Source organism: Corvus hawaiiensis, chromosome Z, assembly GCF_020740725.1.
Source record: "Corvus hawaiiensis isolate bCorHaw1 chromosome Z, bCorHaw1.pri.cur, whole genome shotgun sequence".
Lineage (NCBI taxonomy): Eukaryota > Metazoa > Chordata > Aves > Passeriformes > Corvidae > Corvus > Corvus hawaiiensis.
The window spans coordinates 66,410,847-66,435,177 of record NC_063255.1 but is presented as its reverse complement, the minus strand read 5'-3'; the positions used below and the strand labels follow the sequence as shown (position 1 = coordinate 66,435,177).

General features: G+C 43.1%; 1 protein-coding gene across 3 annotated transcripts; it reads left to right on the top strand.

The window, feature by feature from the left end:
* The first annotated feature begins 20 nt into the window (after window positions 1-20).
* Window positions 21-14,688, top strand: VLDLR (very low density lipoprotein receptor). Of its 3 annotated transcripts, none has more exons than XM_048291377.1 (19): window positions 21-265; window positions 4,231-4,350; window positions 5,299-5,421; window positions 6,287-6,409; window positions 7,748-8,119; window positions 8,226-8,348; window positions 8,434-8,556; window positions 9,009-9,128; window positions 9,206-9,331; window positions 9,735-9,906; window positions 10,220-10,444; window positions 10,599-10,717; window positions 11,093-11,232; window positions 11,349-11,490; window positions 11,808-11,954; window positions 12,885-12,974; window positions 13,368-13,445; window positions 13,555-13,724; window positions 14,044-14,688. In XM_048291377.1, the coding sequence occupies exons 1-19, from the start codon at window positions 46-48 to the stop codon at window positions 14,077-14,079; spliced, it is 2,769 nt and encodes a 922-aa protein (XP_048147334.1). In that variant the 5' UTR covers window positions 21-45; the 3' UTR covers window positions 14,080-14,688. The 3 variants fall into 3 exon arrangements, with proteins under 3 accessions (XP_048147334.1, XP_048147335.1, XP_048147336.1); XM_048291379.1 differs by lacking the exon at window positions 21-265 and adding an exon at window positions 3,596-3,635; XM_048291378.1 differs by lacking the exon at window positions 12,885-12,974 and having other exon boundaries at window positions 22-265.
* Window positions 14,689-24,331: the final 9,643 nt, after the last annotated feature.

Genomic DNA, 24,331 nt, shown 5'->3' with positions numbered 1-24,331 from the left:
GGGCGGCTGCTATAAGAGCGCCGCGGGGACGGCCTCCCCCCGTGCATGTCTCCGGCTGCCGCCTCTGCTACACGCCTCTCCGCCCGCGGCGCCTGCCTGCCCGCGCACCCTGTCCCCGGCGCGGCGATGCGGCTGGACCGGCAGCGCGGAGACTCGAGCGCCTCGGCCGACGGAGCCGGGCGCGGCGCGGGACGGCGGGCGGTCCCGCGCTGCTGGGCGCTGCTGCTGCTGCTCGCCCTCGGCTGCCTGCGCGCCGCCGCCGACGGTGAGTGCGGGGCCGGGGGAGTGGGCTGGGGTGCGCACCGCCGGGGCAGCTCCCGCCGTTGCCCCCCGCGGCGATTTCGTCTCCCACCGCCCTCTCATTTTCCCTCGCTCTCTTATTATTTTCTCCCGCTCTCTCGGGCTGCCTGCCCGCTGCCCCGGGGGGAGCGGGGCGGGCCCGGGCTCCCAGGTAGGCAAGGGGGCGCTGCCGCTGCGCCTGCCCCGCTGCCCCTCGTGCCGGGCGAGGCGCCGCCTTCCCCCCGGGGCCCGGGGCGGCGGGAGCCGTGAGGGGGTACCGGGCCCGGGGCAGAACATCTCCCGGGGACCACGCGCCGCTGCGGTAGGGGCCCGGCCCCCTGATCGATGCTAAGGGGGAGGGTCTGGGTGGCTGAGGCCAACGCGGGAGGGTCGGGGAGGATTGGGGCTCTCTTGTGGGGTAGGAAAGAGGAGAACTTGGGAAGCTTGCGGCGTTAAAGGTGCTGTCAAACTGCGGGGCAACTTAGGCTTTGTATTATGCAGCGGTGTTGGCACGGCTCTAGTTCAGGGCCCGGGGTAACTACCATGAGCGATCTCCACCTGGTGGCACGGCTGAGTCCTGCTGGCGCCGGGTCCCTGCTCCTGGCGCTGGGCGCTCGCCAGTAGCGCTGCTCGTGGCCAGCTGCAGGGTTGCCTCCCGCCTTAGAAGCTGTTGCCCCTGTGGCAGCGGTCCTGCATACTGAGCCAGTGGATGGTCATTTAAAAATATTTTACTCTGAAGTGGAGGTAGTAATAATTCGGCTGACTGCTTTCTTCTTTGAGGAGCTGAGCTCCATCCTACTCTCCCAGGTAAGAGGTGGGTAGTTGAGGTGTCTGCATTGTCGTATGGCTCTTAAATCTCCCGACTATTGGCCTAAAGTAGGCCTAAGTGCCTGATCTTGGCGGTGTTTCCTATAACTGTGTGCAGTAGTTCAGACACCAGGTCCGTCGGGTAGAGCCCTACCAGCACCTTGTTGTATCTAGTCCTCATATAAAGAGAGACGGGAGAAATGTCTGCCTAATTACCTCTCATCTCCCAGTCATGTAGGTTGCTCCCATGTTTGGTGCACAAAAGACATGGTAAACAGCTGTAGAATGAAGGAACAAGCTGGCACTGAAACTGCTACTGCACTGTGCTCAGAAATCATCACAGAAGATATGCAGTGGAGGGTAATTAGTAGACTAGCTAACCAAGTTATTCTGATTGTTCCTTCAGTGTGAGTTAGTGGCCCCATCAGCTCTCTTCTACTAGTAGTTGCAGGGTCTGGGAGAAGTCTAAGCTAGTTCCTGTGTAAGCTCTCGAAAGGTTTCCCAATCACGGTTGGAAGCTTTTCTGGGACTTGGTGTCAGATGACAGTACACAAGTATCACATGTTTGAAGCTGCCCAGACAAGTAATCTGGCAATTTGCTTAAGGGGCTGAGACTAACAGTGATAGCAGAGATATGGAGAAAGGTAGTTTAACTTGGGTAGTCAGTGTAACTGTGCTTCACCCTACACCCATTGCTGCTTATGAGCCAACCCCTAGAATGTAGTTACCTGGAGAACAGTAAAATAATGTGTTAGCAGTCACAGGCTCTGATGTTACTGGTACTCTACATTTTTTAGCCTAAGCCTGATCCAAAAATCATTAGGTGTCTAGTGACTGAAGGGGCAACTGAGGTATGACTCCGTTGCTCAAGTAGCAGTGGATTAGACTGGTAGTGCCTAACTAAGTGGTTACCGGGTGTTGTAGAACTGCGCTTGGTGTAAGACAGGGGATCAAAGTTACTGGCTGTAACTAAACTTCATCTTAACTGGAGCTCATTTCAAGTGGCCATCAGAGTCTGACAGACATCTTCAGAAGTGGTCAGATGGTGACCTTTACCTTTGTGTGCCTGTGTGGGTGTTAGGTCTTGTTGATTTTTTTTTTTTTTTACTTGTTTGTGGGCTATCAAAAGTAATTGCTCAGACATTTCACTTGGTATCAGCTCCAGAAGCAATGATATCGTCTTGGAATGGCATGTTGTTAGGATAGTAGTTGTAAAGTTATAGCCGTTAGTACCAAGTTCACCGATGGCTTCTGTTAGCCTTGTGTGTAGCTTCCCTGTAGCATTTGGTCAAAATGATGTTACATTTGTAAGTCACAATGTACCAGGCAGCCTTAGCAAGCCTTTTCTGGTTATTCTAGCTTGAAATAGAGTAACTAAGCACCGTGGAGTTATTTTGGGATCTCCTTAGTGGCAGGCTTAGTCTAATATCTCTGTATGCTATTTTGAGAAAGGTTGACTGTTCTCACTTTTGAACGCCTGGATGAGCAAGTCCTGAAACTAGCAGGAGTCAGTTGTTTCATATTTTATGTTGTAGTACAGTAAAACCTGAAATATGTAACTAGGGCTCACCTTCTTTTAGAGGTTGCTGGACAAGAAGGTATCAGGCTTAGAACAAGCTAATTGTGGCATCTGCTCCCACTCTCAGGTGGCTGGGGTGTGCCATCTAGCACAAGGCAAGCTAATTGACTGACAGCTCATGACTAAGTAGAAGTAGCTTTACAAAACCACACTATTAGAAAGCACATGCTGATGTAATTCCCAACGAGAAAAGGAAACGGGATGGAAACAGTAAACACAAGAGCTGATGTTCTGATTTTTGGTACTTTTTGAACACAGTTCCCATTGAAAAAGTTGTTACCTTTGCTCTTTCAAGCAGGCTACTGCTTTAGTCTGCCAGTTAAGGTTCCTAAAACATTAGCAGAAGTCAGTAAGATGCTGTTTCATCTCTTTGAGCAAGAATTTATGTGAGACATTCAGCAGATAGAATTGCTCATGTTGTTTTTGCTTGTACTGTCCAGCATTTGTGAGTGCCTCATGCATGATGGCTAGACAATATAATGTAAAATGGCTGAGTATCTTCCTTCTACTTGGAAACTGTCTTGCATTTTGTGCATCATACAGAGAGGCTGTAAAATAACAAATAATACTCTACTAAAGTTTGGTGCCCTTTGAGGTCTGGAATCCCAGGACAAAGCACCCTCACTAAATGATGCAATAAAACAAGAAGGATGAGGAGTCTTGCATCATGCTCTAGTCATGTGCAGCCAGTACTGATGCACGGTGTTACACACTTGCCTGTGTGCATTCAGTGGAACAGCTCTGGCTTAGCTGCTGAAGATGCAGGCTGCTGCTTTTAGTGACAGTTATAACAGGGCTTCCAGGACAAAGCATGTTCCCTTGAGGGATGGGGTCATGCAGTTGCAGAGCTGAAGATACTCTGGAAAATGCACTCTTAAGGATCTTGCAGAACGCAGTACCTTACTCAAGCGTACTAACAAATCAAGACTTACCAGCTGTGAGACAATGGACTTAATTCCAGAAGGAAGTGGTAAATTACTTTGCTCTTTTAGCATCACACTTCTTTTAGTGTATACCAAGGAATGTCTCTGGGTGCCACTGTTTGAGGAGTAACATGAAGCATGAAATCTTGCTCAGATACAACACAGTTATCTAAGCTACCTTTACAGATGTCTTGGGGATTCTGCTGTAATGTGTTAGCAGCAGAATATTGAAATGCTAATCCAGCTTGACATTAATCAAATATAAACCTGGTTTGCTTAAAGTTTGAAGAGCTTTGAGAATGCAGCGCTAGGCGCAAGACAGCGGAGTCATTGTGGGCACATGCTTTTGCAGACTTGACCCTGTCTTGAAGAGGAAAACTGAGTAAGAATGACATTGAGACTGTTTGCTGCTGTTTGGCAGGTGGACTGTTATGGTGCTTAAACTCTGGCCTTGTACTGTGAAGGAAAGCTTTTGGCTCTATTTTCATGATTGAATAAGGTGACTACAAAGATTTGGAGCTCAGATCTGGTTTCGTGTTGATGTTAAGCTGTTTATTAAGCTGGGTAGCTTCTTGATCAGTGGGGGAAGCAAGAAAGTATTGCTTAACAGTATTGAGGCTTAGGTTCCTTTTTTCATTGAAGGCGCGAGAGCAAAATGTGAGGAATCCCAATTTGCATGTGGTAACGGACGCTGTATTCCTCAAATCTGGAGATGTGACGGTGATGAAGACTGTTTAGATGGCAGTGATGAGAGTGCTTGTGGTAAGTAATCAAAATAATACCTCTATAGTCGTACTTGCTAGTTGGAAGTGGGGACTTGAGTAGATAGCAGGAGAGATGCTTATCCTGTCCAACAGTTCTGGCAGTCAGAATACAAAGAAAAATTCCTTAGAACAATCACTTTTGATTCCTTGTATCCATCTGAGGCAGTTGAATTTTCCTGAGTGTTATCTAACTCTCCTGAAATTGGCAACTGAGACAAAGCTTGTGACCAAAATTCTTCACTTGTGAGAGTGATGACTGACAACAGAATATAAGCCTGTTCTCAGTTGTTTCTTCAATACACAATAGAAAATGTTTGCTATTAGCACTCTGCTGTTGGCTTTTCCATAGTTAAAAGCCCTGTTTTATATGTGAAAGTGAGTCTGCTGAGTCTCCTATAAACATTGTCTAGCTTTGGCTGCCAACCCTTGCTTTAAGCAGACATAGAAGCCAAGATAGATGACTAGATTTACTTGGAGACGAGGCAAAACATACTCTATATCCAGCGCTGGTGTGGTTGAACTGCCAGTCTCCTCAAGTAGACCTAAACTATTACCCTAGAGTTACATAGTGCCATGCTTCTGTAATGACAAATCAAATGCCTTGACTATAAACTCCAAGTTCAAAACCTAAATATTAATATCAATAAGCCTTATTTTAACTCAAGTCTGTTCAAAGAAGCAGCTAATATAGACTAACCTGGTTAGTCTCCGTAGCTATAGTGGTCCTTCAGTGCCTGATTAGATAAGTATAAATGTTTCTCTGTACACAGAATAACTCTGTAGGAAGTGTTCAACAGCACTGTTTTCTAGGTTGGTGGGGGATGACACCAGACATCCACGAACCAAGGATACTGAATAACTTTCCTAGGGCAACAAAGTTGATCCCTGTCAGTGATAAACAAGCTAAGTTCTGGTCCCTAAAAAAAAGTCTTTTTCTCCCTTGCAGTGAAGAAGACATGTGCTGAATCTGATTTTGTGTGCCTCAGTGGTCAGTGTTTGCCTAACAGATGGCAGTGTGATGGGGATCCGGACTGTGAGGATGGGTCTGATGAGAGTTCTGAACTGTGCCGTAAGTGAACCTGCTGGCATGGTGGTATAGGCAAGCCTGTGGGGAGGAGCATTTTGACTTCTTGCATGCTTGCAGTCTGACTCTCCTCCTAAAGGAAGGATGAACTTGTCTTGGGGAGCACCTTCCTAAGTGCTTGGCCATGTCAGGATCTTGAGAATTTTCACTGCTTTAAAAGATGCAGAACTGAGTGGGCACTCTGCACTTGTACTGGTAAGAGATAGCAAGTACAAGGTTTTACTTACAGTCAGAAGCAGCAAGCAGAACATGGCAGGCCTGACCACCACTGTGGCTTGTCCACCAAGTGATTGTTGTTCTCCAAGGCAGCTACTTTGCATGTGCCATCCCAATACTACCAGAGCTAGTGTAAGGACTGAGTATCTGACTACATGCTGGGTGTGGGAAGCAGTAGTGCAGAGGCTTGACTGTGAGGTCTCAGAATTAGCAGCTCTGCTCTGAAGTGTCATAACCCATGAAGGAATATCGATCCAGGAAGTGTCATTTCCTTGTATCAATAGGATCCACAGTGGGGAATACTTCAGCCCTCAAGTCCTAGCGCACTTTGGCATTACTCCTCCCTACTACTACATATTGTAGCTCAAGCTGCTACAGTGTAACTGGTGTGCAATCACAAAACTACCACTACAAAGGTACCCTTAAAATAGTAATCTATCAGGAATTGGAAGCATCTTCTTTTACTGAACACCGCAGAATAGTATAGCCTTTTCCATTAATTTATACAGATGTTGGCATCTAAATAACTGCAACTTTGTCCAGACCTGAAGCCTTTCAGTCTCAGTTTTCAGGACAAATGCTGAAACCCAAGATCAGTAGCTCTTAGATTGAATGTAAACTTTTTTTTCAATAGATACACGAACATGCCGGGTAAATGAAATCAGCTGTGGTCCTCAGTCAACTCAGTGTATCCCAGTGTCCTGGAAATGTGATGGTGAAAAAGACTGTGACAGTGAAGAAGATGAACAGAATTGTGGTAAGGAGAGAAATGGTGGCTGCATAGCTCTATTTGAAATTGACTTGTCTGGAAAGGAGCTAGCTGGGCAGTATACCTGGGAAGATAAGTTTTTCATAGTATCAATATTTCTCCTACGTTCATCTTGTTTTGCAGCCACTTAAAGCAAACTTTTTCTAGTGCTCCTCTATCCTGCTAAGTTAAGAGTTACAATAATGCAAGCTATTTAATGTGTGTCTTTCTTCTCTGCTAATTTTGGCAGTAGCCATAGGTAGGCTTAGTCACCTGGAAAGTCAACTGTCAGAACTTGTTCTCTGGGGAGTTTCTGAAATTGCTGCTTACATCAACAAATTGTCTCCTGAAAGTGTAGTAGCAACTTTTAGCTAAGGGCATAGCTGATCTACTTGATAGGTCTATCCTGAAATATCTGTGAAGCAGGGTTTCTGGTGTTTGGGTGGCAAAGAGGGGGAAACTTCAGGCTGGTACACAAGTAGAGCTGCCACTACAGCATTAGCTGCCACTCACTGGCACATTCCTGGCTTGTTCAGAAGAACTTGCATACATATGAGTTGCCTGAGCTGTCCTGAGACATATTTACTGTAACCAAAGCCACAGGGCTGGCTTCCATCAGAACCACCTTACCTGGATGGCCTAGTGAGACAGATCTTTAGACTTTTGGTATGTGTCTGTGGAGTCACCATCTTACTCGGCAAACAAATGCCTTAGTCTACAAGTAAATCTCCAGACAGTGTTTCTAATGAAGCTGATAAAACTATCAGCCTAGGTGTACTGAGCTGAGCTGCTACCTACATTGCTATTGAACCAGCATAATTTGTACTGACATAAATTGCATGGGTATGCTTAACCACAGGATCAACTTGGGCAAGATCTTTGTCTGTTATCCCCACTGGCAAATGGGCCACTGCTGTCCTGGGGACCAGCACAAAACACTTCAGTTTCAAACAATAGTACATGCTGACCATCAGACTGCCTTAATCTTAGTCTATACTCTTGAGTCAGCAATTCTCTTAACTTCTGTCTTTGGCTCACAGGGTTAGAGCCTGCTTTCAGAAAGGCTTGCAATCAGAAGTGCAGGACAGCCTAGCTACTTCAGAAGATTATTTTCACTCAGTTCAAATCTGGTGCCTATCACTTACAATGTCCAGTGCCAAGGAGGATGGTCTGTGGAACCTAAGTGGTCCTGTAGGTGGCCATTTAGGCTTCCCTATTGCCTTATACAGGATGCTGATCTTCTGTCAGCTAACAGCTGATAAAAAAACCTGCAAAACAAAACACCTTCACATGAAAGTCAGCCTTCCTGTGATAATATACTAATCTCTCTTACTCCTGTTACCCTAGGTAATGTGACTTGTAGTCCAGCAGACTTCACATGCAGCAGTGGGCAATGCATTTCCAAGAGCTTTGTCTGCAATGGTCAAGATGACTGCAGTGATGGTAGTGATGAGCTGGAGTGTGCACCTCCTACCTGTGGAGTTCATGAGTTCCAGTGCAAGAGCTCGATTTGCATCCCCCTCAACTGGGTGTGTGATGATGATGCTGACTGCTCTGACCGCTCAGATGAGTCTCTAGAGCAATGTGGCCGCCAGCCTGCACCTCCTGTGAAGTGCTCTGCCAATGAGGTGCAGTGTGGCTCAGGTGAATGTATCCACAAAAAGTGGCGCTGTGATGGGGACCCTGACTGCAAGGATGGAAGTGATGAAATCAACTGCCGTAAGTTCACTTGGTCCTTCTGTAGGAGGTACTACTTGACTCCTCTTTTATTTCCTTTGCTTCAGTAAACCTCAGGAGTAAAAGTCTGTAATGACTGTGTCCTCAGCTTCTCGGACCTGCAGACCAGACCAGTTCAGATGTGAAGATGGGAACTGCATCCATGGGAGTAGGCAGTGCAATGGCGTGAGAGATTGTCTGGATGGCACAGATGAAGCAAACTGTAACAACGGTAAATATGGAACTAAGCAAGAATAAAGTCTTTGCAGAGTATCTGTTGAAGCTGGTAGTGACCCACACAACTTTCATTATGTCAGTTATTCAGTGCTCCGGACCTGGCAAATTCAAGTGCAGAAGTGGAGAATGCATAGATATCAATAAAGTGTGTAACCAGCAGAGAGACTGCAAGGATTGGAGTGATGAGCCCCTCAAGGAGTGTAGTAAGTGAATAAACTATTTGCACAAGGCTGACTACTGGTTATACTTAGATATAGCCTCTGAGTAGATGTCAGCAGGAATCCCCATTGGCACTTCTTGGTGGCATCCTTAAAACTGAGTTGTAACTAGTTAATAGGCTAGTTTTATCCTAGCCAAACTGGCTGCTAGGATGATTTCTCTGTGGCCAGAAGGCACTTGAATGCATTAGAAACACTGAAACTTCAGGAGCCTTGATCTTTGCTGCTGCCTGCTTGTAGCATAGAGAAGGTGCTGGTAGCTGAGCAAACATGAATTTGAGGGGTGTCTCTTGCATATGACTTTGAGTACCAGAATGGTTTAGCAGACATGGCAGGCATCATCAGAAAATGGATGTGTACCTGGTAAAATGCATGACTAAGACTGTAATACTAAATATATGCATGCCTTTTCAGAAGTGGCTAATTCTCTCTTCTAGACATAAATGAATGTCTGGTGAACAACGGTGGATGCTCTCATATTTGCAGAGATCTCATTATTGGCTATGAATGTGACTGTCCAGCTGGGTTTGAGCTTCTGGACAGGAGAACCTGTGGAGGCAAGTATCTAGTAGTTTAACATGGACTCTACTGGTGGTACTGGAGGTGAGCATAAACTATATTGTTGTTTTTACAGATATTGATGAATGTCAGAACCCTGGCATCTGTAGTCAGATCTGTATCAACCTGAAGGGGGGCTACAAATGTGAATGTAGCCGTGGCTATCAGATGGATCTTGCTACTGGGGTGTGCAAGGCAGTCGGTGAGTGTTGACATAAGACTTTTATATCCCCACTTCAAAATGAGTTGGCAAGTGATGCAATGTTTATACTACTGGGTTTTTTTCACTAGCTGTTGTGGTGTGTTACTGATACAACTTGTACAGATCTGATCACTACTAACACTTTGAATGATGCCATGATACAGTACTTCGAGCTGTGACATGAACTGCTTGTGTCTGCTCCCTCCTGGGCAGGAGGATCCTCCCCATCAGGTTGTGGAGGGAAAAAAGGATGAGATATGGTACAGCCAAGACCTCTGTCAGCATCTGCTAGCAAGTGTGGAATGGCAAATACTAAATATGATGACTCTTAAAACTTTTTGTAAAAGAAAAGTATGTGACTGGATATCTAGACGTACAGATAACACTTAAACTCTTTTCACAGGGAAAGAACCAAGTCTAATTTTCACCAACCGCCGGGATATTAGGAAGATTGGCCTTGAGAGGAAAGAATATATTCAGCTTGTAGAGCAGCTAAGGAACTCTGTAGGTCTAGATGCAGATATTGCTGAGCAAAAGCTTTACTGGGCAGACTTCAGCCAAAAAGCAATCTTCAGGTAAATGAGCTTAGCTTCTGAACCTAGTGTGCTTCCCTGAACCATCCCATGCTTTATTCAAGCTCTTTCTCTGGTCATGACAAGATTCCTGGTGTCCTAAAGATGAAGTACAGTTGATGCAAGTTCCCACAGCTAGCAATGTGTATGGCTATTGCACTTCGTAGTAACTGCTGCTGCAGTTGTACAAAAGGCACTCTGTGGAATGTCCCACGTGTATCTTCTGCCTGAAATCTTGTGCAGTATTTGCTGAGGTATGCCAAGGGATAGTATCTGTGGAGGAAGTGGTTGAAAGCAAGTAATTCTTGTCTTCCAGTGCCTCTATTGATACCCGTGATAAAGTTGGAATGCACATCAGAATCCTGGACAACATACACAGCCCTGCAGGCATTGCCGTTGACTGGGTTTATAAGAACATCTACTGGTCTGACTCAGCTGCAAAGACCATTTCAGTGGCTAGCCTAGATGGCACAAAAAGAAAGGTTTTGTTTTTCTCTGAGCTGAGAGAGCCAGCTTCTATTGCTGTAGATCCTATCTCTGGGTGAGTATTTGTCCTGGTTCTTTTAAAAGAGCAGACCTACCAACTACACGTTCTGATAACTGACTTAGGTAGTCTTTGTTAGTTATTGGTCATAATAAAGAGTGATACTACACAGTAATATAGTGCATCATACAACATAAATTCTGCTTCACAGCTTTATGTACTGGTCAGACTGGGGTGAGCCAGCAAAAATTGAAAAAGCAGGAATGAATGGATTTGACAGACAACAGCTTGTGACAACAGAAATCCAATGGCCTAATGGAATTGCTCTAGGTATGTTGAACTTGTCTCTGTGCCAGAGGTATTCTGGAGCTTTAGCAATTTTTTTGCTACAAGAGCTAAGGTCATTCTTCAGAGAACTACTTTCAGCTTCTGAGAAAGGGAAGTTTCTGCATGCCTGAAGACACTGCAACAGGCATTATCACTTCTCAGATACTGAAATAGTAACTTCTTGAACTGCTCTGTGTTATACTTGAGGCACAGGCCACATAGGCATCACTGCAGCAGCCCTCTGTATGCTGGAATGGTAAGAAACTAGGGCAACACTGCCACCATTCTCAAACCTGTGGGTGTTTCAATTCTTGAAGCAAGCTTTGGAGGTTTCCTCCATGTGGACACTAACTAAGTTTGGTGTTTTCCCCCTCCTAGATCTGGTAAAAAGCCGCTTGTACTGGCTTGATTCTAAACTACACATGTTGTCAAGCGTGGACTTGAATGGCCAGGATCGTAGAATTGTGCTGAAGTCATATATGTTCCTTCCTCATCCTCTTGCTTTAACCATTTTTGAGGTAAGAATGACTTCCTATAATCATTGTCAAAGATCCTCTTCTTGCGGGTATGTGGCAGGAATGATGGGGCTGATAGCATCATGGTGGTAATGGGATGCAATGACATTGTCTTCTAGGACCGTGTGTACTGGATTGATGGAGAGAATGAGGCAGTCTATGGTGCCAACAAATTTACTGGAACAGAGTTGGTTACCCTAGTGAACAACCTCAATGATGCACAGGACATCATTGTGTATCATGAACTTGTTCAGCCTTCAGGTAATTTCAGTACAGTTTATAGTTAAGTCAGTGTATATTTGTAAGAAGCCTGCCCTGCCTGGATGGTGGTAAATGGTATCCCTTCACTGTACAGCAGTCCGTTTCTACTTCTGCTTGGAGCTTCTAACATAGACAGCCCCATGGGGGTTGAGAGGTCTAGTGGCAATTCCTCTTTCTTGGCCAGAGCAGCTATAAATCTATAAGCAGCTCAGACAAGTAATTCTACTGAAACAAACAATTACTGTGCAAATGCTTCTGCTACACACCTGGAGCATGAAGGCTCACTCCTGTTCACGCCTTAATTGCTTTACCAACAGGTAGAAACTGGTGTGAAGAGAACATGGCAAACGGAGGCTGTAGCTACCTGTGCCTGCCTGCTCCTCAGATAAATGAACATTCTCCAAAGTACACCTGTGCATGTCCCGCTGGGTACTTCTTGCAGGAGGATGGTCTGAGATGTACAGGTACTGTAACACAACTGAGATCTTTCCCAGGATGGATGGGGAAGGGGTAGGGAAGTATTGAACCTGTTAGTGGGAAGGAAATACAGTGGTATCGGCTGACAGCTTTGCTAGAATTAACCTGATGTACTTAATCTTGAAGGGGAGGGTCTTATGCATTAATATGGCCCTCAAAGTCTGCAGATGCTGTTCAATGTCCATGCTTTGCTTCTGCGTTCATCATCGTCATTTGCAACAAGAGTTTGTACCTCCATGGCTTTCTGCAGACAGCAAGCACAAGGACAAAACATACTCAGCCTCTTATAAAACAGGGGTATAAACTAACATGGCTGTACATATATATACAATGTTCTAAAGGTGATCAGCTAATGTTGCTGTCCAAGGAAGTCTGTACCTCCTTTTTGGTCCAGATGAACATGCTGCTGTGCTACTGTTGTCAGCACTGACTATGCAGCAAGCTTGCTTTGTCCAGTGGAGTGGAACTAGAAACTCCAAGGTGACACCTCCTCTATTGTGTGTTGACTCTGACTGCCACAGAGTGCTGAATGCAAGGATGCTGGCCTCAGCTGGCTGCTCTGAAAGGTTGCTATGGGTATCAAAGGCTGTACCTAACCAGTAAACTTGTAAAACTAAAACCTTACTCAGAAAACCTTATACGAGGGATGGGATGGCTTACGATTGTTGTGACTTTAAATACCTGTAATGCATTCCTGGTTAACTGTCTGGCCGTGTTCTTGGAACTACTTTTCATCAAGAACTCTCTGCTGAGGGTGTGCTGGTGAAATAGCTAATGTCAGTATTCCCAGTGAAGCTAACAAGCTGCATGATCATTTTTGCCATCTGCTAAACCTTCACTACCATGGCTCTCATAGCAAAGCCATTGCAGAACTTCAGGATTAACTGATCTATAATTAGTTCTTGATCTATAATTAGTTTCAGGTACTGGAACAACTGTGGCTTACACTGAGGCTAAAGATACCAGCACAACAGAAAAATCTCCAACTGTTGGACTAGTTCCTGGAGGTACTGGTCCCAATAACTAACACTGCTAAACATTAGAGAAATGAAATGCAAGCTGACCAACTAGCCTACTTGGAAGTTTTCTCCTTTGCATGCAAGTAGAGAACACAGGCCAAATCATTTGTGTAGTGTAACAGCTGGAGCATGTGTTAAACAGAATTAGTTTACATGTAACAGTGTGGAACCTATAGGTTCCGTGAAATCCCAGGAGTGCTCATAGAAGGCAAGCAATAAAGACAGATTCCAACTAACGCAGGATGAAGCATGTTAGGCTATTCTAGCAGTGTGCTACTGAGAAGCTAATCAAACAGGAGGTTCTGGGTTTGGGAAATGCTTGCATATGACAATCTGCCAGCCTGTCAGTACACAAGCTCACTGCATCAATTTCTTGTGCAGGATTCAACACTAGTGGTACAACCTCTGAAGTAACTGCAGCTGGAAGAACATCAGCAGCTTGGATCATTCTTCCTGCTGGTGAGTACAGCATTTACTAGCCTTTTGGACCCCTTGTGGTGGGACAGGCCACTCTTAAGAGCTTGACCTGACTCTACTCCATGTGTGCAATCTCTTTGTCTCCCTGCAGTATTGCTGATGATGGCTGCAGCAGCTGGCTACTTCATGTGGCGTAACTGGCAGCACAAAAACATGAAAAGCATGAATTTTGATAATCCTGTTTACCTAAAAACTACAGAAGAGGACCTCACAATTGATATTGGAAGACACAGCGGTTCAGTAGGACACACCTACCCTGCAGTAAGTAAACCTATTAACATGTCTGAGACCCCAGGTTAATAACTGGAGTAGAAAGACTGCTAAATGATACCTGAGTTGAATTTAGGAGAGGTCTCTGCTTTTGAGAGCTGCTGGCTGCATGTAAACTACTGGGTTGAATCAACTGACAACTTTACCCTATAATCAAGGTTAAAGTTGTAGTAGGTAACTAGTGTCTGTACCTGGGATGGAGTAATCTGTACTGAATGTGGTCACTAGCCTGCAGGATTAGCAATGATGTGTGTTGTTTTATGTATTTTGTTAGTGCAACTGTAGCTAACTTGTACTTACTTTTTTACAGATATCTGTTGTCAGCACCGATGATGATATGGCGTGAGCACTAGATCAGGAATCACTTTTAGTTTACTAGTGTCTTACACTCTTTGGGGATAGTAACCAGGTTTGTGGCTGAAGGACTTCCTCCATTCTTGGAAGAAAGAAGATACTTTCTGTATTTATGGAACACTTGTGTAAATAGCTATTTTATACAGCTTAACAACTCTGTAAATACCTGTCCACAACAATTCAGCTGTTAGTGGTTACAGTTTTATCAGTAACCCTTGGGTTGGTTAGTCAGTAACATCACTGACCAAATATAAAGCACTTTCCATAGAAAGCCATATTCCAGCCACAACTTGTAACACCTGTACATATGTCTATAGGCCACTTGTAAATAATTATTGGAAAACCACTATCAAGCACTTTGAAATACTTCAGATGTAAATTATTGTACACACTTTTTCAATGATTGGGGCAATGGCAATAGGAAAAAACGGGTTACTGTGATTGCCAAAAATTTGTAAACATAAGTAATTTTGTATGTATGATTGAAACAATCTTGTCTGTTACCTCTTAGAGGTCTACAAAAATGAATGATCTTTAAGAAACCACTGTAAAACTCAAATGCAGCCGAGGGGATAAAAATAAAATGAGTCAAGCAGCTAAAGTATTTTCTCGATTATTATGTTAGCACTGAATAAAATGGTGTATCTCAAGTTGAAGGCTTTAGTAGGCTGTGCTACCACTGCCAGCCAGATCATGAAGTATTTCTTCAGTTATTTCAGCAGTAATCTAGGCAGCTAAGACACTTGCCAGGTTACGTGTTTGTTCTTGAGACTAATAGTCTGCACAGAGTAATGTACAGAGTGGGTCTCCTATCACAGAAGTCCAGCTGATCTCTTAAGTTAGGACTAACAGTGGCTGAAATTACTCAACTACTACTGCAAGGTTTTGAGAGGCAGCATTAGCAGACATGGGAGATAGAGACAGGCCAGAGCATGGTCTGCCAGGTGAGTGTGAGGTCTTTGCAGTGTCTGGCTGGTGGCAGTTACTACCCATAACTTCTGTAGTAAGAGGTACTACTTGACTCTTGCTAATCCTTCCCCCTGTGAGGTAAGAAGAAGTTGCTTATGGTGGGAGGGATGCAGTTTCAAGGCTACGGCATAGTTTGGAAGAAGCTATAATCTTTAGTGATGACTTGTTAAATAATTTTCAATCAATCCTGTCTCTAAAATAGGAACAATGAAAATCCTCGAGTCAGATTTTGGATCAGTTCCTGGGCTTGCTTCTAATGCCTGTTCTCATTGCAGTTACAGCTGGGGTCTGCTCTCTTAATGGTCTTCTTGTATTGTGGGCTCCTTTATTAACAGATGAGGACAGCTGCGAAGTTGTGCAGATTTAAAATAAGTTGTTTCTAGCAAGTTCACAACTCTTTGGGGAGTTGAAGCTTCTTACCAACTATCACTGGCAACTCAACTGCAGACATTTAAGATGTCTGAAACTCATGTGGGCTAAACTGTCTTGCAAAGATTAGGATGTAAAGGGGCCTCTAAAGTTTGTGGCTAGCAATACTGTATCTATTTTACCAAGTAGTTTTTGGGGTAAAGTGCATTTCATAGCTGCCTAATATGTGAGGTTCATTAGTTGTGGGATAGAATTCAACTTTTTCAGTTAGACATCTAACTCTGGATACTCTGAAGTATTTGTGTTCAAATGTAACAAAACATAATTCTCAGTCAGAAGGTGACTATAAAGTCACATGGCACCTAATTATGGGAAAATGCTCTGCCTTCCCAGTCTTTATAAAGAAGAACAGCTCTACTTTTTTGCTGAAGTTCGTTGCTCTTACCAGTATTGTACCAAGTGGTGTAAGGAGAGACCAGTAAGACCGATAAAGACATTTCTTCCTGAGGGTAATATTTATTTGAAGTAGCAACTTAAATCTGTTTTGGGAACCTGAGGTAGTTTTGACAGATAGTGTGGGCTCTAGGAATTTTTCTGAGTTTACTCCAATGTGCTGAACAAAGAATAGTGCCTTGACATAACAAATTAGTTCCTATAGTCTAGAGAAGACTTAACACTTTACCAGATAGAACTTCTATGGTTTCATATAGCAGGAGGGAGGACTGGGAAATATAAGGCAGTAGCAGGAGCTGATATGAGATGGCCTGTACTTATTTGCAAATGTTGTTTGGTTTTTAGTCTCACTAGGTTTATTCTTTCCTGCCCCTCTTCATTTTTGTGTTATGAAATCATTGTTTACTTCCACAGCAGGCTTGGAGAGTAGTCAGGGATTCCTTCTGTAAAAACAGATCCAACTTGCATTGACAAATACCTTCTTCTCTTTGAACAGTTTTTTCTTTTCCCTGCCATCTTGAAGTGTTTGACTGTTTTACTCCTTGTCATAAGACTCTTTTGGCATCTAATGAAGGTGGTATAGCTGTACTGAGCACTCCTGCAGCAGCCCCCTGTGGCTGTGCTGGTGTCCACCAAAGAAATTCTCTGCAATCATCCCTTCTAAGCTCCTCTCCTGCAGTCTTGTGGTATCCCAGAGCAATGGGACATTACTAACATCTTTGCTAAGATTTCAATGTTGAGTTGACTTTATATTCCTCCTGAAGAATTTTCTGCTTATAGCTACAAAAATATGGCTTTAGTTGGTTATTGAGTATTCAAGGTAATGGTATGTTTTTGCTTCACAGAATATTTAAGGCCTCTGGTTCTAAGTACTGCCTATTTCTGTTTAGTGTCTGCTAGCCAGTGTGAGTGCAAAGCTAAATTTGAATCTGGCTCTTTCTTTCCCTTATAAACACACAAATTTCTCTTAATACACTCCCTCTGTTCCCACATAACTTTCTGTCTCCTATTTGATCTGCCTGTGTTTTTACAGCACTGTAAATACTTTACATTATTGCTCAGAGGGAAATTAACATAAAGGGAATTGATGCTGCTCATGTGATTTTTCTTCCCCTTTGCACCTTGTTCCTCTACAGCTAGCTACAATATGCCTTTTCCAACCCAACTTGTATTTGCCTACATTTTTGATTTTAATGAACATACCTTTTTTCCAATCAGATCTTTCCTGAAACAGTAAGATCCATTTATCTATTTTTATGTAAGTGCTGAATCGTGCTAGATAAGAGAAAAAGTACAAAAACAAAGACTTAGGCTGGAAGAAATATTGTGGGAGCCCTCAGAAAAAGGAAAAAAGCATACAGCTACAGAAGCACTCTTCACTTCACAACCTAGATGTAAGTGGAGGCCTGCCAGTACTTTCTGTAGATATGGCACAGTATGTCTGTGGAGAACTGTGCTCCTCTTCCTTCTTTGAGCTGGCTCATAACAGTAGTTGGTATTGTCACTTACTGGAAGAAGGTGTTTGGAGAGGTCTGCCTGCTCTGTTGAAGCGCAAAAGCCAACTTAATACATTCTTGGCTTGCTGGTTTTTGCTTTTCCTCACCTGAAGGAGATTTGAAATTTGCCCATATCAAATGAAAAATTCTGACAGACAGGCTGTGCAATCAGTTAGGCTGCTGACTATCTAGGCTGTTGAACATCTGAAGTAAAGACTGCCTGGGGAAAGAATGATTGATGGTCTTAATTCTCCTTGCACAGCCCTGGTTGGAACACTTCCACACCAATGTGAAGCAGTGGAAAATGCTTCATGTCATACATGAAACTTCTCCCCACCCCAACAACCTAAACAGGTAACTGAAGGCTAACTTCGCTAACATACTCTTTGGTATATAATAAATTGCTTGGACATAGGAAACACTAAGCATTAAATCAAGACAAATGACTGGGGAAAACACATTTCATATAAATGGTTTTTTGCTGTAGAGATGTCCTCTGTAGAAAAATAAACAGTTTTTAGGTAACTTTTTCCCTCCTTCCTAGACATCCTTTCCTGTAGTCAAACTTCAAAATACATGGAAATGTTTTATTGTACTGTCAGTGCATAGATTTAAGGTTGGTAGTTGGATAGCAATGAAAAAATATTAACATTCAGCAGACTTGTTTCTTTCCAGTGGAAAGTATTTTTGAAAGGCCTCTTGGAAAGGCTGATCCTTGAATGCAGTCAACACCACAACCCTCTAGAAACGGTGCTGCATCTTCTAATGTCCCCTTTGTGGATGTGTGCAGCTGAGAAGTGGTGGTTTGGTTTAGACAGCTTATTCCTTTTTCGGGCCCTTAAATATATAAGAGCTCATATGTGCATTTAAATGAAGGCTTTCAAGAAAGTTAGATTGTGGTTTGGTAATTCCACAGTGTGCTGTGGCTGCTGTTCTCTTAAGTGACAAATACTGTGAATTTCCAACTTTTTGGCTGGTGCCTCTAGTGGTAAAAGAAGTTAATTCCATGAACTTTCTTCAAATAATGATCCTTAATAAAGCCTCAGTACAAAATTCAAGTTACATGTGCTGTATTCATGCAGGAGCATTCTGGTTTTACCAGGAGAAATGCTGATTATTCTTTCATTAGACAGCATTCAACCCGCTGCCCCTCTCCCCCAACTTTTTTTGGTGGAAGAATAGGTCGAAGTCATTTTGGAGGCAGAGGGAGTGGGAGGATGGTGTCTCTAGAATCTATGTGTAAGTTGTTGGTTGTGATCCATACACATTATCAGGTAAAACCTGGCAGTTTTGTAAATGTAGTATACCTATATCTTGTCTCAGAAACAGAGTTTGAACAGTTGCTTGGACAGAAGTGGGTAGCTGCCAGATTGTAGCATATAGAAAGAGCTATTTCTTCCTAGCTAATGCAGAGAAAGAAAAGCTGTAAAACTGCTTGCTTACAGAGAGCATAATTCAAATGGTGGCAGGAGAGCTGCATTTCAGTATTTGATACAGTCCATCCATTTGAGAGAAAAACCACTCAAGCCATTTTTCACCATCTTAGGTTTCAGATGCAAATAGCCACTGACTACTGAAAACTAACATTTTGATAGCTGTCTTTGTAATTCAAATGTCACAGGCAAGCAGTGGGCATTCCCATTTACATGATACCATCTAAAGGTCCCGTGTTGACCATCAAGAATCTCTAGCAGAAGACTGTTTAGTGCTCCCTGTATAAACATAACATGTGACTTTCACTAGGAACTACCCCAACACTTTCTTTTAGTGTTCAGCAGTTACAAGGATCCACTCCAGAGTATGGCCTCTGCAAGTGGCTGTGAAGTATAGCATTAATAATTAGACCTGACATTCATTTTGTTCCTCTCCTCACCTGACACTTCAGTAGCAGTTAGTTAATTTAACAAACATTAAGTGGCAGTTTTTTACATGGTACTGTAGGGGCAACTGAGAAAGTGAGTCTGCCTTTAAATTACCTCAGAATGAAAGGAAGTCAAGCAGCCAGCCTGGTCATTAGGAGCCTAACAAACACATTAACAAATCAGTGAGGAATTGAAATAATCACAACTTGTGTAAATCAGTTAATTATTTTCAGAGCCTCTTGTCCCTGTAGGGAAGAAGTGAAACTTCACTTTCTGCCTCAAGAGCCAGGGCTGAACCAGGGGTCTGCTGTGAGGAAGCCAATCCCCCCAACAGAGAAGATACCTCCCATGTGTTTGGATATGTGGCAACTTCCCCTTTGCCTGCACTTCCTCTTTTAGTTGTTTTTTAGAAGACTCTTGATGTTGTAAAACGAGGTCTTTAGTGTTAGCCATAGATCGCAGGAGGGAACCTGACCTAAATTCATAGCAATCAGAAGCAACTGCATGGGTAAATCCCAACAACAAAAGCAAGATATGCAAAACCCCCACTGCTCACGTTGTAAAAGGTAGGGCAACCAAAATAGCACAGAGTTTAGGAGGCCTCCATTAGGCCTGCAGCAACATCCTTAGGTGCTCTTTGAAAGCGAAGTGCCTGCCAGCAAGTCTGGGTCTTATGGAAATGCTCCAGTCATCTTCTGAGGGCAGTGTGCCTTGCCTCATCCATCTGTTGAAACAAAGCATCAAGGACTAATAATCAGGCAGAAGGATGTCCTGTGTTAGTTAAGATTTTCAGAAATTAATATTAGAAGGGGAACAATACATTGAAAACAAGAGCATAAAATCAATTTAAGTCAAAGGTGAAGCCGCCATATTAATTCTTCTTGCAGGTAATCCTTCTCAGTACAAGCTGTTAATTTATGAGCTGCATTAAATACTGTTCTCTAGTTTGACTATATATGAAAGTCCAGAAGGCCAGCTAGGCACAGCTCAGCTCTTAAAATGATGAGGATTAAAAGGGCCTTAACCAGGCAGTAACAGGGAATATACATTAACAATTACTTTATTTTGATTCATAGTATTTGTTACAAATAGGAAGGAAATCAAATCAGTGTCTTTTCAGCTTGGCAAATTTATAGCTTGGTATGCTAGGAACTTACAGCTTGCTTTTAAAAGGAGTACACTGAGAAGTGTACTGACAAGGAGCCCAGTTTACTTAGTACAATGTTCTTGAGAGAAGAAAGAAAACTAGGAGAAATCCTCAGCTTGGCACAGGAGAAAATGCCTCACTCAGCAATTTATCTTAAGCGCACAAGCTGACACAGTTAGCTACAAAGAGGAATTGTCACAGGATCCCTTGGCACTCCAGAGTTACTGTGTGCTGGTCCATCATGTTTGAGTGTTTAAGCTTTGTGGACCTTAGAAGTATGACTAGACAATATAGTCCTGTGCTTTGTAAGGAGTTGCAGCTGCCTTTGGATTAGGGATGTATGAAAGGCTATTAAAGAGCTCATGTGGTAAGTAAGTGGAAAGTGTGTTGCACTCATTCTGCTATTTGTTTCCTGCATCATTTAAAGCAAATCTCTTCTATGCCTCAGCTTTCCCACTGTACCAAGTCACGGGGCTATTGCAAATATAAACCAGAGCCTGTTAAGCTCTAGGGGAATGATGGGTGCACACTCATCTGCAGAAGCACATGTGTATAAGCAGATTTCATTTAAAGATGCCCAATGCCATCAGTTAACCAAATTTTAGCAAAGACCTGAGGTGAGTTGTTCTAGCATTCTGCTGCTGTGGTTTTTCTGGTTGGCAGTGTAGGTGATTGTCCTGGTTTTGGCCAAGGACAAGGTTAATCTTTGGCAATAGCCGAGAAGGGGCATGGCCAAACCCTAATATTATTCCGTATCACCTCAGATCGCTGCCAGGCACAGGCAAAGGGACTCTTGCTTCTAAGAAGGGTGAGATTTCTGCCTGGGAGAAAGCATGGTAGGGAAGAGCTGGTTGGGATTCCTCATGGGATTTCTGTGTAAATTGTTTCTTTGTCTTACACATTTTGTTATTAATATCGTTGTTACTGTTCATTTTCTTATCTCATTGCTGTTTCCAGTAAATTGTTCTTACCTCAGCCTATGATTTTCATCTTTTGTGCCTCTGATTCTCCTCTCTATCCTGCTGGACCGAGAAGCAGGAGGAGGGGGAAGGAGGAAGGCAGGGAGTGAGTGAGTGGCAGTGTGGTTTGGGGTCTCAGGGGGGACACTGAACTGGGGACTACCCTTCCTAAACCACAGATGTGCACCATAAGGACATTTACTTCTCTATTAATTGTAAGATTTTGCATTAAACATGCTGAGCTAAAGGAGACAGAAAAGAGAAATTACATATATATGAAGTTTAATCCAACCACAGAAACTGTGCATATGTTCGTTCTGCAAGACATACTGCACTAGTCTGAGATGCAAACAGCATGTTTGAAAGAAACAGAGTAAGCACCAAATCTTGTGTCATTAACTGGATTTCAAATGGCCATGGAAAAATCCTTGGAGGTCATTTTGTACAGCCTACTGCTCAGAGCAGGGCTTCTTTCAAAGTTAATCAGGTTGCTCGTCTGGGCAAGTTTTGAGTTTGCAACTTAGATCAGACTTCATTACTCATTTTGATTAACATATCTTTATGATGCTAGTTTCTTTTAGCAATGAGTTGACACGGCTTTCTGGTACAAGGACACAAAACAAGGAATTGTTCTTTGAAAAGAGAAATGGACCCAAATGCAGATGTCAGCCATCAGAGTGACTAAGAGGGAGTTCTTTGGCAAAACTAGCATAATGTTTTCAATGAAAATAAATGTATTTCAGGACTTGACTGAGTGAGCCTTATATGTTGACATGCTTAAGACTGAATTTTTTTGTTAACTCACAGCTTCAGTCCGTAGCTCCAAGACTCATGCTGTTCATATGTTCCAGTTACATGGGAAGTTCAGCAATAATCTGGATTTACTTCATGTTGTTTGGAAGTCTCATACACGTGCCTACTGTACTGGTCATGCATTAACAGCATAAATACATTTTCTAAAGCATTGAGCTAATAGTGTAAGAAAAGGCCTTAAGGATGTAGTGTTGTTTACCTTCAGATGTTTCTATTCAGTTTTATAGGATTGCCACTAAGAATATTTTAAATCAGTATTTCTCTTAAACATAACAAAATTATGATACACTGCTGTGATTGCAACATTTATATTGTGGTAGTGCTAAACCATCTATGTCCTAAGGAACTGGAGGGTTTATCAAAAGTGTAAGTTAAAGGGAAGGAAAAGGAAAGTGTCTTGGGCTCATTAGTTTATTCATCCCAAAGACAAAAAATAAAAATCAACTTAATCCAGCTTGCAAACAATACCATTTTATCTTTAGGACAGAGGACTGGCATAGAAGCTGGATGTACTGCACCAATCTGCCCATCCTTTACTGCATTAAAGGAGGACAGTTGAATAAAATGTGCTATTTAGAAAACTGCCTGGTGGCATTAAAAAAAAAAATCAGTAATTTGTTAGATCTTTGCTAAAGCTGTAGTACTGAACATGTGAATAGTTCCCTGACTTTGCCTGTTTTAGTTCCAATTCTGCACTGCCTGCTCCCTTGAAGTAGGCATTTTTCCACTGCAATTGGTCTTTTTTAAAACAGCCACAAAGAAGTGTTTAATTTCTGTGTCTCATACTTTCATTTTTAGTTTCTACAGTGCTGATCTTCCTTCTCAACAGACTCCTGAAGTCATTAGCAAACATGAGCAGTCTGGATAATCAGTTACACAGGAAGCAAGACATCAGAGTCAGTAAGTAGGAAGAGAGACATCTTTCTGCTGGAGGCTATGTCACCCCTGTATTGCTATGATATCAAAGCAACCAAAGGCTTTTTTTTTTTTTTTCTGCTCTGCAAACAGTGCTGAGCATTCAAGTTAGTGTGCTGAAGAAATAAATTTCAGTGGTAAGCTGGCAGACCACTCCCCACCTGACTTCTATACCCTGGCCCTTCTGCAGTAACAAAAAAGAAGCACAGATGTGTCTGCAGGAGAACTGAACAAATTTGGAGTGTGATGTGGCCAGAGATCACACTTAACCAGAGCACTGCTGCAGCCTGGCAGACCCTTTGCTGCGTGGTCCCATGTGGGACTGATCCTGTTCTGGGGGATTGTGACAGCCCTGAAGAAGTGAAGGAGCCCGAAAGTTGTACGGTTGCTCAGTTCCTTCCCTTGCAGCTGGGACCTGAGCCAAGCACAGGCGAGCCCTGAGGATGTGTGCTCTCTCTGTGTGCTCTCTCCCCCTCCTCCATGCAGCAGCTGTGCACTCCAGCACCCAAATAAATCTTAATCACTCCATGGTGGCTCTTTTGTTCAACTGTTTTTAAACTTGGAGACCCATTTATGCCGTCAAGTTAACACAAGACTCAGGCCTTGAATCTGCATTGTTGTCTGCTTTGTGCAGTAATTTAATGGGCATGCCAAATGGTAGTTGAACAGCACTAAACCCTTGACCAGCTTTTTTTTTATCTTTTGTGTACAGACAATCGATTATACAAGAGGCAAAAGAGCTTGTTTGATGTAAAACAAGCTGCAAATTTTGCCGTATTGTTATTCCCATCCTCACTACAATTAATTAAAATTCCCTTCATGCAACTAAAGGAGAGTGCCATACTGAGATATATCCCTGACTGTACCCAGGCATAACAATCGATATTAGGTGCATTGTGCACACATTAGGTGGAACAGTTTTTTTCTTCTGAATGTTTATGAAAGTTTGCCCTGTTTTCAACAAAACCAAAACAAAATTATTAGCTTTAGATAAAGGGGGAAAAGGAATGGCACAGATTACAACAATAAATACCATGTATTAGGAATTTTTTTTCTTGGTTACTGCTTCAGAGTTAGATATTGCTTCCATTATAACAGTATAAGAATATAATTTTCTGTGTCTGAGACCCTACATGTGAGATATGACTGCGTAGAATCTGTGGCACAGTCCTTCCTCAAACATCCACAAGAAGCTGGCACCCTGGGACTGAAAGCTGGTTTCCTCAAAGTAGCATCTTCATAGCCAAAGCAACAGCCTGAA